At 39.6% G+C, this 19,226-nt stretch overlaps 1 protein-coding gene and 1 long non-coding RNA gene across 2 annotated transcripts in view; one reads left to right on the top strand and one right to left on the bottom strand.

The window, feature by feature from the left end:
- GLT1D1 (glycosyltransferase 1 domain containing 1) overlaps window positions 1-19,226 on the bottom strand; it is a 78,522-nt gene that overhangs the window by 14,818 nt on the left and 44,478 nt on the right. The window contains exons 8-10 of the mRNA XM_067539746.1: window positions 15,355-15,404; window positions 7,311-7,354; window positions 5,564-5,684 (exon numbers count right to left, since the gene is read on the bottom strand). Coding sequence (XP_067395847.1) covers window positions 5,564-5,684; window positions 7,311-7,354; window positions 15,355-15,404 — 215 coding nt within the window. The remainder of the gene's footprint in view (window positions 1-5,563; window positions 5,685-7,310; window positions 7,355-15,354; window positions 15,405-19,226) is intronic.
- The window catches only part of LOC137147525 (uncharacterized), an 89,698-nt gene that overhangs the window by 35,566 nt on the left and 34,906 nt on the right, over window positions 1-19,226 (top strand). The window lies entirely within an intron of this gene.

Here is a 19,226-nt window from a genome sequence, read left to right as displayed (position 1 = left end):
GTCCTTGCTAGCTGGAGACTGAAGACGATAAATACAATAGCTGGAAAACTCTGACTCCTGGAATCACATAGGTACTGATGAATTACAGGCACTGAAAGATAGACCAGATGGCCAACTGGGTAAGACAAGAAGTTGGCTTCACACCAGCCAGTCTTACACAAATGGATTGTGGTGTAAATAATTACTGCATTAAGTGGCATTGAATTTAATTTAGATGCTTACTCTATTTTTAAGCAGTAAAAAGAATAATTTGTATTGCTGAATATATATATATATAATTTACTGACTTAACAGTGGGTTAACGTAAATTTATTCTGATGGCTCTCTATTTTGTTACATTATCCTAACTGCAACTGTGTTTTAGAGTAATTTGAGAAAGATGCAAGATGTAAAGTTACTTTTTCAGGCATGGTATGCAATAAGGATTTCTAACTAGCAATGCTAAGTTTGGAGGAGGGAATTACAGTTTTTATTCATTGAACGGGCTTTTTGGAGTATCCTTCATTTTCTGCCTTATAGCACTTTCTGTTTGCGTCATTTTGGTATCCCCTCACTTTTTACCCCCTGTCCTGCAGTTTTGTTTTGTTTTCTTCTTTGCTTTCTGTGGGTTGTTCCAAGACACCAGATCTGGGCTTCACATAATAGCTGAGATTGGGTTTTGCATTACAATACAATGGAGTAGAGGGTGGACACCATTGATTCTTCCATTTCCGTGCTGAGTTTCCTTTAATTGGTTCATTGGTTTGGGTTTTTTTAATTCCAGCAAGATCTCATGATTTTTACAACAGTTTAAGTAAATTTTAGAGGGGAGGAAAGATGACCAGGTAAAGTAGATGACCAGGTAAGCTAGATCAAACAATCAGATAGTAATGATTTCTGGTCACTTCAAACCAGAACTAGATTTGAACCAGACATGATTTGATAGTTTGAAGGGACAACTAATGACTCATGGTAATAAAGTTAAGCATGTGCGTAAGCGTTTGCAGGGTACGTGACCTTGCTAAATTTTAAATTTCCTAGTATATAGGAATTTTGGTTTTTAAACCTTCACACAATGTTTATTCCATCTCTGATCCAAAATGTTTTAGTTTGTTTTACCTTGTTAATAAAACAAGATCCTGACAGATGTCTCTTCCTACCGTCGGCCATGTTAAGTAGAGGGTTTGCCTAATTAAATTGACACTTCTTTCAAGAGAGGGATTTTTAAGGGAGATGGTTCCACTGTACTATTAAAACCAACTGTATAATTATCCAGAGCAAATTAATACAAAATCAAAATCATTCTACATTTATAAGAGGCATTAGGTGGCTCGAGGGTCAATGTCACTAAAAAGTGCTAGCCTCATGAAGTTTCTTAATGGAAAATCGGGGGCTTGATTCTACTCTCATTGAGATCAATGGAAGACAAGTCATCAATTTTAAACTGGACTGAGCTTCCTATTGTCTTTAAAGAGAGTTAACAAATAAAAGTGCTCTACCCGTAGAGGCATTTTTATATGGCCTTCATTACCACAATATCTGGGCACATCAAAATCATTAGTCGATTTTATTCTCACAACTCCTATGTGAGCTATTATCCCCAGTTTATAGATGGGGAATGAGATTAAGTAACTTGCCCAAGGTCAGACATGAAACCTGTGACTGAACCAAAAACTGGACCCAGATCTCTTGAGTCCCAGTCCACTGCATGGTCCCATTTGCTCATCTTTCATACACAGTTGGTGACTTTAGCTTGGTACCTCATTGGATGTGAGCATAAGCCAGCATGCTCCGACTTTTGAAGGGGTACCCACTCTTTATATCACCATCATGTGAGCTCCGGGGTCAACTCAGGTTATGTTAGCATAGATGGATGTGCCCATCTGCCTTCATTCAGCAATTGGCCCAGTGCAGGTTTGTGAGTGGTGGAAAGAAATGGAGTGTCCGCGTGGTTTCACATCCCCTACTCTCTGAGAACGTATGAGCCCTAAAGGAGCAATTGATTTTTGAATAATACTTAGCAGTGACATCTTCTTAGCTCTTTACTTTTGTTAATTCCTACAAAGCCCCTAATGAGGATTGGGTAAATAAAGTGGTTGCAATAAAAGGTCCAATTTTACCAACAGATATCACTCACTGAGCTAGGTAAAGGTAAATAATTTGAGTTCTCTCCATTCCTCCTGAATGGTAACTGGTGCTGACTTTAACAGCAGCACTATGGAGAAACTAAAGAGAGGTTAATGGCCTGACTTTCAGAAATGCTGAGCAACTTCTCTGGGGAGAACTGGAGACCAAAAGCAAATGTGAATTGTGGGTTCTCAGGCCATAAGTAACTTGTCCAAAGCCCAAGAGGGAATCATTGTCAGAGCAGGGATTATAACTCAGGAGTTCCTGACACCGGTGACATTCTCAGACTATTAGACAACATGTCTTGTTATGAGAACATGTTATACTGTATTCACAGGCAAGTGAATTGAACTCAATAGCCATTGCCATTTTCAAGTCTCTTCTGTTAGATCCTATTTATTCCAGCTGTAAATGATCAGGTAGCATTTTCTTAACAATGCAAAGAAAACATTGCTAAAATAATATATATAAAGAAATTCAGTGGAGGCGGAAATACTAAGTAACAGATGCTGCCTTATATTATCTCCAGAATAGGAAGCAAAATAAAATATACTACATCAACATACATGAGAGAGAAAGAGAGAGGCCAACTTAAAACAATCCAGAGTCATAACAAGCTCAGTTTTGAAGATTTGGAAGTAGATGCATTTTTAATGCATGAACACAATCCAAAATTGACTACAAACTTTGAAATTATCCCATCAGTACAAAGATGGAAAGTGGGTGGAATGATATCTCTTTAAATAGCATCATGTATAAGCAAAATGACAAGCAAACTACTACAGGTCAATTTTTGCACCTAGAGTAGGGGAGTTTCATTTTTCACTTCAATTACTTTGCAGGTTATTTGAGTGTATTTAGCAACTACAAAAATAGAAGAACAGCCTCCATTTTCAGTGGAGCGAGTCTCTGCAAAATAGCTTTAAGTGGATTAAACTACGAACAATACTAAACTGGGCCACGTTGCACACACCAGTGAGGGTAGAAAAATAATACCAAAGGCTCTACTGTATGAATAGGAAATACAATTAAATTCACTATGAAGAAATGCATATGAAAGCATCTGGGGGATTATTTATCCAAAATGCAACTTTTCAATGGGAGACAGACACTCAGAAAGAAAGAAATGACCATCGTGAGTGACTGAGATGTGGGGTAAAGGCAACCTTCATTGGTGCAAGAAGTGCTCCTTTGGCTTAGTCATTTTGTGTGGTTTAGTGTACTGACAGGTGAGAAATGGGAAACTATTTATTTTTCTGTTTATATCTTGGTTTTCAATGAGAAGAGGGGTTTAGTGGCAGCCCTGTACCTTGTCATTTACTCACTGTAGCTATCTAATAGACACTTAGACTAAGACAGCTTTCCCCTGGAAGTGAAACTCGACTCTTTAGTAGTGCAGTTATGAAAGCTACATATACGTAGTGATATTCTATTTCAGACACACAAACCTTCATCGGTATTCTGCTGATAACTGATTTAGTCTTCCAGGCATCGGAACTAAAACTTGTCAGAACTGTGGCTTCAACACAGCAGAGCTGTAATCAATACTCCCTGAACTGAGATCAATAGTTTCTTTTGGGTAAATTCACACTGACTCACATTTTTGACTCAACAAACATTTGTTAAGATATTAACCTGCTTACTAGGCCAGATTGTTCCCTCCCACATTAAAACATGAGAGACGGGACTTTTTAACCTAGAAATCTCAATCAGAAAATCCTTGTGGAGATTATCACAAATTATCCTGTCAGTCCTCACTCCTGTGGAAAACCTACTCCTATCCCCAGCAGAGGCACCAGATTCTGTGGGAGACCCGCAGAGGTCTGGTATCCCCACAATTGTTCTGTTCACCACTCCTCACCAGGTAATCAGGTTGAATAATGGTCATTTCTTGGATGGGAGACCTCTAAAGGAGCATGCAAATGCTGTTTTTTAGAAGCGATCTAAAATTGAATTCCTAACCACTTCAGAAATTAAAGATCTCAAGGCAGTTTACATTTTAACTTTGATACCCTGAAAAATTCAGATTCAGATAACGTTCCACCTACTTAACTTCCCCTATTGTGTCAGCTGGTTGCGGTATTCCTTGATTTTTCTTAGATCTCAAACTAGAGATAAGATGCTGTTGATATGCTCCAGCATTGCTCAACAATTGTTCAACATTGGAAAATAAAACAGCAATGAAAACTTTGAAAGTAGCGTAACCTTCTTTAGCTCTTGCCCAAATGCAGGTCTGCTTCTGGTCTTAATACGTTGTGCAGTGATGCTGTGTGCTGTCAACAGTGTCTGCCTTTCACCCTAGAGGTGGCTGCAGTTCACTGATGAGTGACATGTTCCGATCTAACATTTATCTACCTTGCAGAGATCTTATGAAGCATATTTAGTTAATATTTATGAAGACCTTTGGGATGTGCAGATGAAAAGCATTTTAGAAGAGAACACTGTCATCATTTGTTCTGAACAGCAATAGGAGTTTCATTATTAGTAACAGCAGTAATAATAATGAGGTAGAGCCTACGAATCCAAGTCATGGACTAGGACCCGCATTGTGCTAAGTGCTGTACAAACACAGACCAAAGAGATGGCTCCTGCCCAAAAGCGCTAACAATCGCAGGGTACGTCTACACCTATGGCAGCACGCAGAGGACAGACTCTGCAGTCCCAGCTAGCACGGGTATAAACAGCAGTGCAAATGGTAAGGCATGGCGTAGGTGAGTAAAGTAGAATGCCCTACATGTCTGAAACCCCTGGGTACGTACCCTACACAGTTCTCTACACACCCAAGCCGTGCCTCCCGCACCTACACTGCTATTGTTAATGGCGTGGTGTCTCGAAAGGCTCCGGCAGCAGAACAGTGACAAGTATGGACACAGCTTGCCTTTCACTGCAGCATGTAGCTATCCATGTAGTGCCTGTCCTCCACATGCTGCTGGAAGTGTAGACATAGCCTGAGTAAATTATGATTTATCCTAGGAGGCCTGTGAGAGCGAGCGGACCCCGCTTTGACTGGTATGAAATAAACTGGATAATTTTTTTGCCACCAGGGTGGTAAATTAATAAAATGAGCTTGTCATTCGTTCACTAATCTCTTCAGAACTCAGTAACCAAATCCAGCCTCAGACTTGCTTCTGTAACATGATGTAATAATAAAGCATTTTCTAGCAACTTTATACGGAGATGTATATTAAACCAGGAATATGTGACAGCCTCAAGAAATCCAGATAATCATCCAACCTAAGGTTCTGTAATATTAATTTAACAGGCTTGATGAAATTACATCCTGTCTTTAAAAAATAAACCGTAATTTTTTTATTTTTTAAATCGATTAATTCTTGTGAAGAAAACATTTTGGTTTTGCCTTCACTGGCTTTGAAATATGGATAGGAATGTTGACATAAATTTCAAGAGCCACAAAGCAATTTCGGATGCACACACTGCACAGATTTGATGCAATTACCTCCAGGATGGCAGCAGACATCCCCTCTGAAAGGGAGCTGTTCACCACTGCAAAGCACCTTTTCACAGCAGCGTGAAGATCATCTTGAGGTATCTCCTGTAACAAATGTACCCCAGGTGCCCTAGAAGTAAAATGTGTAGAATTAGAACATTTCCTACTGCATGCGCTATCAACTTTTCCCCAGAATTTAGGGTAGCTGGGGGTAGTCTAGTAGTTAAAACAACCCTGGCAGTCAGGAATTATGGTTCTGATTCCAGCTCTAAGAATTAATATGTCTCCAGTGCAATCGGAGGTAATTGCAGCTCATGTAGGCATTCCTGCAGTAGCTTTAATCTAATTAACCAGAGTACCACTTACAGTGAAGATGCAGTAGCACAGACCCCACACAGGCCAGCATTGCAAATACATACCCAGAGGGACCAGGTGGGCATGTACAGTCTGCACTGAAGCTCATGCTGCTGCATCTTTATTGCTAATTTTTGTTGCGCTAGCTAGATTAAAGCTAGAATGGGAAGGCCTACACAAGCTGCAATCACACCTCTAATTGCACAGCAGACATACCCAATGACTTCCCCATGGGCAAACAGGAATGATATTAGGACCCTTAATTAATATTAACAGATCCTTAGATAAAAGATTCCATCAGCACAATGTATTTGTGTAGCATTTGTGTAGTAATATACACCTGAATTAAATAGTATGATTAGCTATTATTTGTATTACAGTCGTGCTTGGAGACCTCAGATGAGATAGGGGACCCATTTGCTGGGTGCCGAATAAACAAATAAAAAACCCAGTCCCAGACCTGAACAGCTTCCAGTCTCTAAACAGACAAGACAGACAAAGAATGGAAGGGGAAACGGGCACAAAGAGGGGAAGTAATGTGCTCACGCTCATGCAGCAGGTCAATAACGGAGCTCTGTCTAGAACCCTGATGTTTTTGGATTCCAGTCCAGCACCCTCTCCGCTAGATCACACTGCCAAATGCTACCATTCTAATTCTGTAGCATTTTACACCCAGTTTGCAGAGGTGTAAACGACTAGTCAAACTGCACGGCAGTGGAAAATCAGGCACTAATACTCCACTCCTGGAGAACGGACACTGTAACTTAAGTTAACATCAATGGAAAGCCCCGAAGAGATCTTTTAGGTTGTCTACTCAGTTAGGACCAGGAAGAAATGTTCTCCCACAGCAGGATATTACAGAGCACGTACACTGTGCAGATTTTTAACTGTGCTCTGACATATCTCTCTCTCTCTGCTTTCTTATTCTGTTCCAGCCAGGCGATTCTCATGTACTGCAGAAGAAATCTCTGTTTTATAAAACTTATACCCTTCAATTAGAGAACACTTGAACTAGAGACAGACGAGAGCTCATGCAGGTTATCTTGTCCACCCACCAACAGCATGTAAGATCTTGCAGAAGCAAGGGGGAAGAGTGGAATGAGAATATCCACATGAATGATAAATGGAAGAAAACTAATTCTAAATCAGATGTGTGTTAACACAAAACAACACGGAGGGCTCTACTTAACTGTTGGCAAAGTAAAACATGCAATATTTTATGTATGAGCCTTATACACAAACTACCAGAACTAGTTTGTTAGACATGCAGACAACTGTGCACATAAGGTATATGGATTTGCGTGCACACAACGATATTCACAATAAAAAGCTAGAATTAACTTCCTGGTTCTTTTTAAACTGATAAGGAGCATAACTGCTTATCTCTTAACCAGCTGCTTACCTATTGACTTTTTCATTAACTTCACTTGTAAACAGTGGATCAACCTATAAAGAAACAGACACAGTTACATGTCTTTATTTAGCAATCCAACATACAAATTAAACACCTAAAAGGCAAATACAAATTTCCACAGTTCAATATTAGCAAAAATATGCTATCATTCTAAAGTGGAAGTTAGATTTTAAAATCATGCTATAAAAAACCAGATTTGGTAGAGTCATGTTGAGTTCTTGGGAAGAAGGATGGTCTTATGTTTCAGGCACTGGCCTGGGACTTAGGAGATCTGGGTTCTATTTCCAACTTGGACATAGATCTGTTTGTAACTTTGAGTAAGTCACTTAATCTCTCTGGGCCTCATCTGTGAAATGGGGATAATAATAATACTCTTTTCTCCTACCCTTTTGTCCCTCTTGCCTATATAGATTGGAAGCTCTTTGGTGCAGGGACTTTCTCTTGTTATGGGTTTGTACATCCCCTAAAGCTACAAGGGCCTTGATTTCAGGTTGGTCCTCGTGGGCTGGTTTGTCACCATGCAATCCAGTTTGAATAGGGAGTAGAGCATACATAAATTGCCCTGGGGGCTGAACAGGGACCAAACTGGGAGATGGTTAATAGCCCAGCAGTAGCCCTTTGTGCGGGATCTAGCCATTTGGATTACCCGCAAGGGAAAGTAACGTGACATTTTAGGCCAACCCCCCCACCCTCCTTTGTACCACAGCATGAGTCAGGCTCACACGTGAGCCCCGTGCCGGTAAACACCATTTAAACCAGTAGTGGAAGAGTTTGTTTGAAAACTAATGTAAAAATCTAAAATATATGACAAGAAGGGGAAGAATGTTCTAGATTTATTAAAATGCTTCTGCAGAAATGGAGAATTAGGCAGGCATATTTACAAAGACAAATGAAGTCTGTTGTTTTCATTTAATAGGTTTTTTAAAAACCCCTATAAATAGGCATTTGGAAATCATAACTAGATGAGCAAGAAGAACAGAAGTTGGGATATTTTTGGTTAAAGAAGAGGATATATTAAGTTGATTTATGAGAGACTGTGCAACGCACAGCATTTCAAAGCAGCGTGGGGACAGTACGGTTGAATTTTTGCTCCATGTCAATATATTAGCTCTCTTTCTAGAATGAGTACGTAATGTATAATTATTGTGACGGACGTTGTCTACAGATGAGCTTGTCAGATAAATATTGCACTTTGCTGCATAGCACAAAGTATGAAACACTTAGCCCAAGTATTTTAGAAACCACTTTTTAAAGAATCAGATATATAGGTTTAAAACTCCCATTTTGTACTTTCAGCGCCAGAGCAATGATTTCATTAACCCTTGGGTGTTAGGCAGTTAAGAGAAGAATGATCAAATCACATGATTCAGGGTGTATGCCAATCACTGTGAGGATCAGGAAGGAATTTCTACCCCATATAGCCATGAATAGTCTTGCACAACTGTACACGCATCGTAGGGTATTTTGGTGGTGATATCAGAGGAAGTGGTTGCCTCTTTTTGAAGCATTCACTATTACTAGTAACAGGATATTTGATGGACCAATACTCTGAACCAATATGGAAAATCCCTGATTTTTCTATTATTTTATGATTTGTGATCACTATTTCTACATAAATATCTTTTCAATATTCTCTCCAAAATATTATTCTTGATACTAAACTCTCCTCGTGAGGGACTTTATTCTGTTCCCATTAAAGTCAATGGTATATTGACGAATGATTTTAATGAGAACTTCATCTGGTCTTTGCTCTTCTACCTTTAGGATGAGCATGTGACTCAAAAACATCCTATTTAGTTCCATCCTAGCCACGTCTCTGGAAGCCAAGAAATGGTCATCTGTCTCTCAAACAAAAGTTACAAATGCATGTGTTATTAGTGTTGGTAAAAATGTATATAAGAAAAAAGTTTGCTGTGTAGCTTTGGATGTGTGGGTCGCTCTAGACCCATCCTCTGTGCTTAAGTCTAATCAACTCAGCATAGCTTTACTGTATGGCAAAGAAAGGATCGTTATGTAATGAAACGGAAGATGAACTACCCCCACTTATCTTGTTAAATGAGAGTTACAAAAAAACTACTGCAACTAATTTTCAGTGAAGTGTGCATAGCCCTACAAATTTTTTGCACACTGCCAGTAACTGTAGCAGAAGCTGAAAGAAATTTCAGCAAGCTAGCACTCATCAAAACCTGCAGACGTTCTACAGTGGGGTAAGAACAGTTAAACCACCTAGTTATCTTGTCTATTGAGTGTGAACTTGCAAGAGAAATTGACTTTGGGGGGGGCTAATTCATGGCTTTGCAATGAAAAAAGCCAGAAAAATAAAGCTTTAAAGTTAATTGGCCTAATTATAAAATGTTTGCAGTTACATTGATCCATTAGAATAAAAAAATGAAGACACTGACAGGATATAATACTTATATAATGACCAAAAAGTTACAAAATAGTCAGCAAACTTGTAGGACTCTCAGGCTGGCTGTTACGTTAAACAAAAATAGCAAAGCGGGGGCATTTTTTAGAAATGTAGAATATGTAACAGTAATTTCAGAATTCAAACCTTTTTCATAGCTCATGAGATTGTATGTATGGGATGAGGGATTGTGGTATGTGTGTGGGAGGGGGCCCGTGTTACCAGTTTGTACTGGGCCTGAAAAAATTATGCTTGGGCCATGCTGGTGGCTGTCGTTCTCGGGTCAGCTGGCTGGTCTGAGATGTCTTTGTCTCTGCTTTCTTTGGTGGGGGAAGTAGCAGTATCAGCTATTGAGTTGTCACTGTAATGACCTTGGAGAGGAGCACATTTCCTCATTTACCTGAGGTGGGTGGTGTGATCTCACAGGACCTCCTCTGTGCTCTTCTGATCAGATCAGGGGACCACAGGTCTCCCATCTCAAATGCACTGTCCAATTCCAATTAGGCAATGTCATTCTGACTCTTGGACCACTTCTGAGGTTCTCTCTTCAGGGTACTTTTTCTTAGACACATCCGTGAGTCTGTGTTTGCCCCAAATACGTTACACTGTATGAATAACAGGAGGTGATGACTCTCAGGATGATCTCAACCCCTTGTGTTTAGGTAAACAGCTGAAACTCAATAGCCTCTTGTCTACTGGGGCCTCTCGTCTTCCTGGTCATAACTTATGACCCATTGTCCTTTAACTTACAAAAGTACAAAAATACAAAAGTAGTTCCTTACCCATTCACACATCTCCTGCTTTCCCTTCCATAAGATGGACATAGTCTCATAAATAAAATAAGAATTTGCAGAACTGTCACAACGTCTGGGATACTGGCTGAGAGGTTATTTCACTCCAACAAGGCTCAAAGTCAAGCTGCTTCAAAGCTACTTATTAAATCTACTAATATAAACTTATTAAAAACACAACCCACTATCACTGTCTAGACGACTATACGTCCTACCAATGCATTCTATGCAAATACATCCTGATTTCTGGGACTACTTTTGGTGTGCATATGAGAGGTGATTTGCCATACCAGGCAAATGTTGGTTTAAAGCAGGATGCTTTACACACAGAGGAAATACTGAAAGAGCTGAATATATATATATATATATATATATATATATATATATAGACTGACTAAGCTGCTAAGAGAGTGGGGTTATAACAATCTACAGTTATTTGAGGTTGTAAACATCAAGAATGGAGGGGAATTATTTATTATAACAGAAGATTGTGGGGGTGGATACAAGAGAAATGGAATGAATTAAAAAAAAGAAAAATGTAGACTGTATACAGGGAAATCTTCCCAACAATGAGATCTGGGAGCCAAGGGAATAATTTTGTACATGAATTGGTAGAAACATCATTGGTAGGTTCCTTTAAAACTAGACTACAAAAAATACTAGAAAACATATAATCTGGAAGAGTGCTGATTATCAAGGAGATGGGCTATATGACCTGATAGGTCCTTTCCATCTCTAGAGTCCATGATATTCAACTCAACAGCTGTCTCCATGGGCATGGGGAGAAGTCAGACAGGTGAAAAATATAGCTGTCAGTGAAAAATAATAGCAATGTAAACATAACAACATTCTGTACTTTTCACATGTATAGTTAAAAATTACGTGATCTAGCCAAAGACGATTTCAAGAGGGGTTTATTGCCGTACAAGAGGTTAAACTGAAATCGGGGATGCTCAAATGAACAAAAGTTCTGCAAGAGGATTTTATCTTTTCAGAAAGAGATTCTGTAGGCCCCTGTTCTTACAAGGCAGAGTTGCTGAAAATTACCTTCTCTTTCAAGCATCTTTAGCATTCCAAATCGAAATGGAGTAAAAGAAAACGGTTATGGTGGTGCTAGGAGCAAAGGAGTGTGAATATTTTGATAGGACCTGTTTCTGCAACCATTGAACGTATGAGCAATCCCATTCAAGTAATACGGGCTACTCCCGAGTAAGGGATTTAGGAATCCAAGCCATAAATGAACGCAAACAGAAAATAAAATACATTAACCTGTTATGTGATGATAACTTCTAAGTGCCAGATTGTGATACCCACACTGAATACTATCTAACACTACAAGTAACTCCATTGACTTCAACAGGATCTTGTGGTGTAAGAGTTAATGTAAGTAACGGCGTTACAATATAAACTATAATGCAGCTAAGATTTATTTTGAGATGTAGATTTCTAGTTGCCCCTCACATATACAAATATATTTTAATAGTATTTGGAGAAAGTTCCCTTTTCTTTGTGTAAGGAAATATATATATCTTTTAAAGTTTTAAGAGTTTTAAAAGTTTGGTCAATCCTTCAACCTCTCTGGATATGCTGTATATGTTAATGTTGGGTTTTTTTGGTTACTTATCATAATGACGTTCATTCAGGAAAAAGTGACGCAAATTTAAAAAGACAACTGAAATGCCTAAAGTCTTCATTTGAGGAAGCAAATGCATCTTTCAAGTCACAAGCACAAACTGCATTGTACCTACTCCAGATTTATCTTCCACACCAGTTCACTTTCAAATCTTTTGGTGTATTAGAGTGGAAAGAAATGAAGTTTAAAAGGAAAACACAAAAGACGGAAGATACAGTGGCATTTTTAATAGGAATATATATTCTGAAATTTAAAGAGAACAAAAATGAGTAAGAGAAGAAAAAATCATATTTGTCCATTCAGATTTTACTCAATTTCTCATGTTACCTGGAAGCTTTCAGGGTCACAAGAAAATAAATACAATCAGTTTAACTGTGGAGTTACTGTGCTATCCTGTTGTGAAACTTTGACTACTGTAGATAAACTTTCACAACCTACTGATTTCTTCTGCAAAAAGGAATACCGAGAAGGACTATTTTAATGCATTGAGAGCTGTTTTGAGCTGCCCCAGTAGCTAAGGATTTTTCCTGACAGAGGGTACATATTGGAATCAGGAAGGCAGGACAGACTGCATGGTGTTCCCCCTGACCAGTGTGGGGGTCACTGGTGTTACTTGGAGTAGTTTTAGGATCTATCTTATTTGGCCCTCAACTAGCCCAGGATTGGGGGAGCAATAAAGTGGTTTAGAGCCACCTTTCCCCATCTTGCTCCCCTCATTCGTGATTGTAAGATCAGTGCAGCAGAGCAACTGGTCCACGGGGAGGAAAAGCGTTGCGAAAGGCTTTGAGTTAGGTAAACATTTCTTAAATCTCTCTCGTCTCTCTCTCTCCGCACCGCACCTGATAGAATTCACAAAAATGTACGTTGCATATACACTGAACAATAGGGCTCTGATTTTTAAACAGGTCTCCATCTGGCCTTCATTGTCACAGGTGAAATCAAGTCAACAGACGTCTAAGTGATGATAACTGCAAATAGCTGTGGCTACAAAACTACAACTTAAGGCACTCATAGCAGGTTCAATTCATCCCTGTGCAGGGAGCAAGCACAAAGGCTATGCAGCACTTCATGCCTACATGACTCTTCAAAATCAGGCATAAATTCTGTGTAGGCCTTGTACTGGGCCCCTATGCACAGGGATGCAGTACTGCCAACCCCCCAGCATTCTAAAACCAGGAGTCAGACCTTAAATAATCATGCGATTGTCTTAAAAATCATCAGATTCTTTTTAAAAATAAAGCTGGGCATTAATTCGCCTTGATTTTTGAGTCTTTATGTTCACATTTTTCAAGATTTTCTCCATAACCAGGAAGGCTAGTGTGATAGGATGTATAAACCCCACAGTGGCACTGAAGGGGTTAAGGAGCAACTCTGGGCCCAGGTGACCCCGCCCATCCCACCTACAGAGCATGCTCTAAGTGGAGGTGGAGCTTAAAAGGGAGCCAAACAGCTCAGAAGCATTCTCACAGGACAGGGAGAGAGACCAATCCTGAAAGTTTAAGAAGCCTTTCCTGGGGAAAGTGCACCTGCCTGCCTGCCGAGCCCAGACGGGTGGAAGTTTCAGTAACTCTCTTTTTCTTTACTACTTTGTGTCAAGCTGTAAGAATGTAGCAGAGTGGTGAGTGGTGGAAGAGGAAGAGGAGGCCCAGGGATGCAGTGATAAGGCACTCTACCAACCACCCTTGTTATGAAGAGCACAAAACCCCTCAATTACAGACTCCCCCTTGGGAAGCTAGGGGAGGATGAAGACTTTGAAAACGCTGCCAGGGAATAGTAGGTATTGGGTATCATCTGCATATTATTAAAAACACAAGACTCTCTGAAAAAACCTCAGAAATGATAACTGCTGTCTTTTAAAATGTTGAATAACCTCTGCTCATAAAATATTCACATGGAAATATGAATTTCTAATATTTCATTTACAAGATTTGACCTTTCAACTCCCTTTTGAGTCTACAGTAGAGATTCCATGTGTTAAACCAATGATATAAATACCCTAGTAAATATTAAAATTCAAATGTTAAACTGACAGTTTTCCCCTCCAAAAGTTGGTCCTGTAGTCAAATGTAATAATTCTTTTGCTCTGAGACTGAAATCAATGAATATCAACAAGTCATGTGAATGGACAGAATTTAAAATTCCAAATTGGAGAGTATATTTGCTCCAATTGCAATAATGTCTTCTACATCTACAAAACCGACACATGCCCTCTGCTGAACAGTATGAAAAGTCACCAGACTATGGACAGGTCATCAGGTGCTGTCAACTAGGCTACCTCCACTGATGTCAGCTGGCCCAAGGGTCAAATTCAGACATGACATGTGAAGTCTAATTTAGAATTGCTTGCTGAATGTAAGGAAGTCTAAGGACCTGATCCCAAGCCCACTGAAGTCAATGGTTCAGACTGTAAATTGATGGAACTCGTATGCCAACGCACTGGATGAAGTGGCAGGAAAAGATGGGTTGGGGCTACTTCAACGTACATCTTCTTACAACCTCCTATTAGTTACTTTCCTTGCTACACTGCTCTGTTCCTGCCTTTTGGCATGTGAGTTAGACGAACTTAGAATCCTTACATTCAGTGACCAAATTCAGATGTTACGGGGCAGGGAGTAAAAGGTGTAAGTTACAAGGGAGTAAGTGGATTTGAGTCTCACTCTAAGAGTCTAAATTGGTGAACATACATACGGGAGATCCCCTCCTAGTTAGAGGGAGGGGCAGGGATCAGCCTCATTATGTAGCTATGTAATGTTTAGCACCCTGGGGCCCCCATACTTACTGGGCTGCTAAATGCTACCACATTACAAATAACTTAGGTCTGCCCTGCTCCCACTGAATGATGTCGGAGTTTTATCATTGACTTTAAGGGGAGCAAATCCTTAGACTCCCTTCAAAATGTAGCTCTATACCTCAGGCTATCAGTAAATCATCAGACCCTACTGAACTATTGGAAGCTCTGGAAATTAGAACATTACAATCTGGTTGATTTCCACAGTTCAGAATGTCTTCAAACAACTATGGCAGTAATTTGATGTTGTACTTGGAATCTTTGTAAAAGTTCAAACACTTTTAACTCCGTTCCCATTTGCAAACAAGTGTGAACAAATATCTCATTTGTCCACTAAAATAAATCTGTGTGAGTAAACATAATTACTTAGAATTAAAAAACAAACGAAAAATAACAACAAGAAAACAACTTACCGCAGGTCCAATGATAACAAGGTGGATGTGGGGCTCTTTTCTGTGCCACTCTAAAACATAATAGGAATTTTTTTTAATATTAACAAATTACGTTTAATAATAATCTTACAGTCAGGCTGAGCCAAGTCCTCCTCCCTTGAAATCAATAGGAGCACTTGGATGACTAAGACATGTAGAATTTGGACAACGGTGTTAGTGGAAAGTGTTTAAATATGGTAAGTAGATCAGATTTTCAGCTCCAACATTCACACACAATATTTGATTCATTAACGTTTTTGAAGTCAGTGTTTATTTTTCTTTCACTCACTCTGTTTTGATTCAAGCGGGGTTTCTTTGTGATTAAACTCATATTATTTTTTAATAATTTTAACAGTGATGCATTTTACAGGATGCTGGTGAAATGGGGCTACTAAATGAAGGTGATTTGGATTCTTGTTCTGCCTAAATGACCAGGACTTATTCTTACCAACCGCACCTGCATATGGCCCCCAGGAAATGTTGTGGAAATGCAATGTTTTGTTGTTACTGGTGGAGGGAAAGAAGAAATAACATGCAAAGTCATTACAGTTATAAAGTGTTCATAAATCTGGCCTCTGCAAAATGCCATTCTTCAATGATTCCATCGCCAAAATAGGGCCCACCCACATGAACACTTACTTGACTTTAACAGACTACTCATGGTAATAAGCCCTCCACAGTGTAGTAAGGGTTTGCATGATAGGATCAACAGACTAGTGGTCTAAGCGCTGCAAGGGGCTAAGATTTAGAATGCCTGGACTTCCTACAACCACAGTTCAAATCCTGGCAGAAGGGATTCCCCCTTTCGATATAGCTAAATTGAGAAACATGCAGTTTGCTGTGAATGTGGGTCTTTCAAAAGTAAATAATTAGTAAAAGGTATGACTTGCTTTGATATGGATGATCTAATCAATTCCAAAAGGTATGTGGTATGGCTAAACGAGGAAAATAAGTCATGTTTGAAAATGTTAGGCTCTCTGGTAGATTCACCAACAGTCTGCTAACAACTTTCTTTTAAGATGTCAAACTTTGTCTATCTTTTTAAACAAAGCCCTGTTTAAAAAGGTTTTAGGTGACCTTTTCAAATATAGTCTATTTTCCTGGTTTAGACAGAGCCAAAGCGTCTTAGAACTTTGAGAGTTACTTAATGAATCTCATTGGCTGGTGTGATCTGGTTTCTGTAATGATCAAATATATTGCTTTTTAATTGATCTATCAAATTTCAGACCTGGCTTCTTATTTTGGCTGTGCATCACATGAGCCTCCTTATTGGTGCTGGACTTTATACATGTTGATGTGAAATGTACCAAAAAGAAATACTGAGAACAAAAAAGACACATAGGATATAAACAATACAAATAATAATTTTTACTACTCCTCACCTCTCACCACCTCCCTTCTAAGCTGATCTGTTGTCATTACTTTCTACAATACATTTATTTTAGGCCCCTGTCCTGTTCTCAGTGCCAGGATTTTCTCTTATATGCATGGTAAGCCATGTGTGAATTATGACATTGTAATAATCATAATTGAATATGGAATAATTATAAATACATTTTCCAATTAGAGAGGAAAAGCTTTTTAAAAAGCTTTTACTCTTTGTTTAAAAAGCACACATTTCCAATGTACAAAATAACTTAAAATTCAAATTGGTCATTCATCTTTTTAGTTGTATTTTAAACCGTGATCTTCTTCTGAAGTTGAACAATGATAGAATCACAGAAATGTAGGGCTTGGAGGGCCCTGTAGTCCATCTCCCTGCCTCTTTCAAAATAAATACAAATCCAGTGTCCTTGCCCAGTCTTCTTGGGAAAAAGTAATGAGCAAGTAGTTTTACAAAAATCTGAGGATGAATTGTGTATCATATCCTTGGACACCCATTCCATATTCCTGACCAGACCTCTGATACAGGAGAAGTCTACTAGCAGGGGAGACAGGATAGATTTTATATTGAGTCAAGTATATTCTGAGACAGAGTTTGGGGAGTTCTATGATTACTCATATGAAGCGAACATTCAAGAAGCTGATATTTAAGCTAGTGTTTCTCATTATCTTGGGTCAGTGAATTAATTTACAAAGCTCCCAGTAATCTCAGGCACAGAATGCTCCAAAAAAGGAATAAAGCCTATGAAAGGCATCAGTGCATCAATTCAGCAACAAAGCAAAACGAGAGAGTAGAATGGTACAAAGCGTAAAAGTAAACTTTTAGTTTAGGTAATTACCTGATTCTCTCATGTAGAACAGAGACAAGTTCGTGATACTAATAACACCAATTTGGAAAAGTGATGGAGAAGTCAAAGCTTAAAGTAGCAGATATCTGCCCAAGTCACCACCCTAGCTGAACCTCAACCTCCACTTCCTTTTGCTCCTTCCTTTTGCTCTTGCACTGTGGAACATTTCTAGTGGAAGTCCTGTGACCTAGGAGACTTCCTCCACTACAAATGTGTTCTCTCATTCGGTTTTGCCATATTCCTAGCTAAGTAACTTCACTACTCCCATTTTAATTGAATCCCACACCTGCAAACCCAGCTGTCTTTTTATGACCTTTGACTTATTCTTCAAACCCTCCTTCCCTTGCGTGACACTGCTTCTCTCTGCACAGGATCCTGCCAATTTCTTGTCACAAGAAAACTGATAAAATACAATGTGTCCTTCCCCCCTCAGTCCCCACCTTCTCCTCCTACAACTCTCTCCTCCTTCTCCCCGCCACAGGTGCAGCTGTCCTACTCTAATGCCTCCACTTGCCCCAGTTATCCCAGCCCATCTTCTGAGTTCCTTCATGCTCATTCATATCCCCTCCCTTCTCTTTAACTTTTCACTCTCCTCTGGCTCTTTCCCCTCACAACACAAGCATGCTTTAGTCTCTCCTGTCTTAAAAAAAGCCCATTCAGTACCACTTGCCTCTCCAGGTACCCCTCCATTTTTTCTCTAAGTTCACTGAACACATTATTCAGAATCACTGTCTGGAGCTTCTCTCTCTAATTCCATCCTAGATCCTCTGCAATCTTCCACCTCCTTCACTTCACTCAAACTGCTCTTGCCAAAGAATAACATCTTCCTAGCCAGAGTTTAGAACCAGTACTCCATTCCCACCCTCCTTGGCCTGTCAGATGCCATTGATACCATCAATCATGCTCTTCTTGAGTTCTTGTCCTTCCTTGGCTTCCATGACTCTGTCCTCTCCTTGTTCTCCTCCTATCTCTCTAATCACTCCTTCAGAGGATCCTCCTCATTTCCCACCCCAGCTTTCTGTGGGCATTCCATAGGGCTCTGTCCTTGGATTCCTTCTCTTCTCCACCTTATCTCTAAGTAATCTCATCTGCATACACAAATTCAAATGCTATCCCTATTCTGTTGACGCACAGGTCTACCTTTCTACTCCAGACCTTGATTCTTCTGTCCAAACGAAAATCTTCGCCTGCCTCTCTAACAACTCCTTGTGGATGTCTACCCTCAGCTCAATCTTAACGTGGCTAAAATAGAGTTCTTAATCTGCCCTCCCTTTTACCTCCTTTCTCGATCACTGTAGACACCGCCACCATCTTCCTCCTTACTAAGGCCGTAACCACCAGTGTCATCTTTGACTTGAACCTCCCTCAAAGTCCTCACATCTGGGTTATGTTTATATCCTGCAGATTCTTTCAGCATAACATCTGTAAAATGTGTCCTTTTCTTTCGATAACCACACAGCTAAGGCCCTCGCCATCTTGCAATTTTATTACTGGAACTTTCGTTGGCCTTGACAAATGCATTCTTGCCTCATTCACACCCATTCAGAATGCTGCTGCAAGGATTATATTCCTAGTCCATCACTTTGACCATGTCACCCCTTTCTTTGAATCCCTCCATTGGCT

Source organism: Emydura macquarii, unplaced genomic scaffold (assembly GCF_026122565.2).
Source record: "Emydura macquarii macquarii isolate MOO-44397 ecotype Brisbane River unplaced genomic scaffold, CSIRO-AGI_Emac_v2 contig_554, whole genome shotgun sequence".
Taxonomy (NCBI): Eukaryota; Metazoa; Chordata; order Testudines; family Chelidae; genus Emydura; species Emydura macquarii.
The sequence above is the reverse complement of the archived record's forward strand: the minus strand, read 5'-3'. Positions and strand labels throughout refer to the sequence as shown.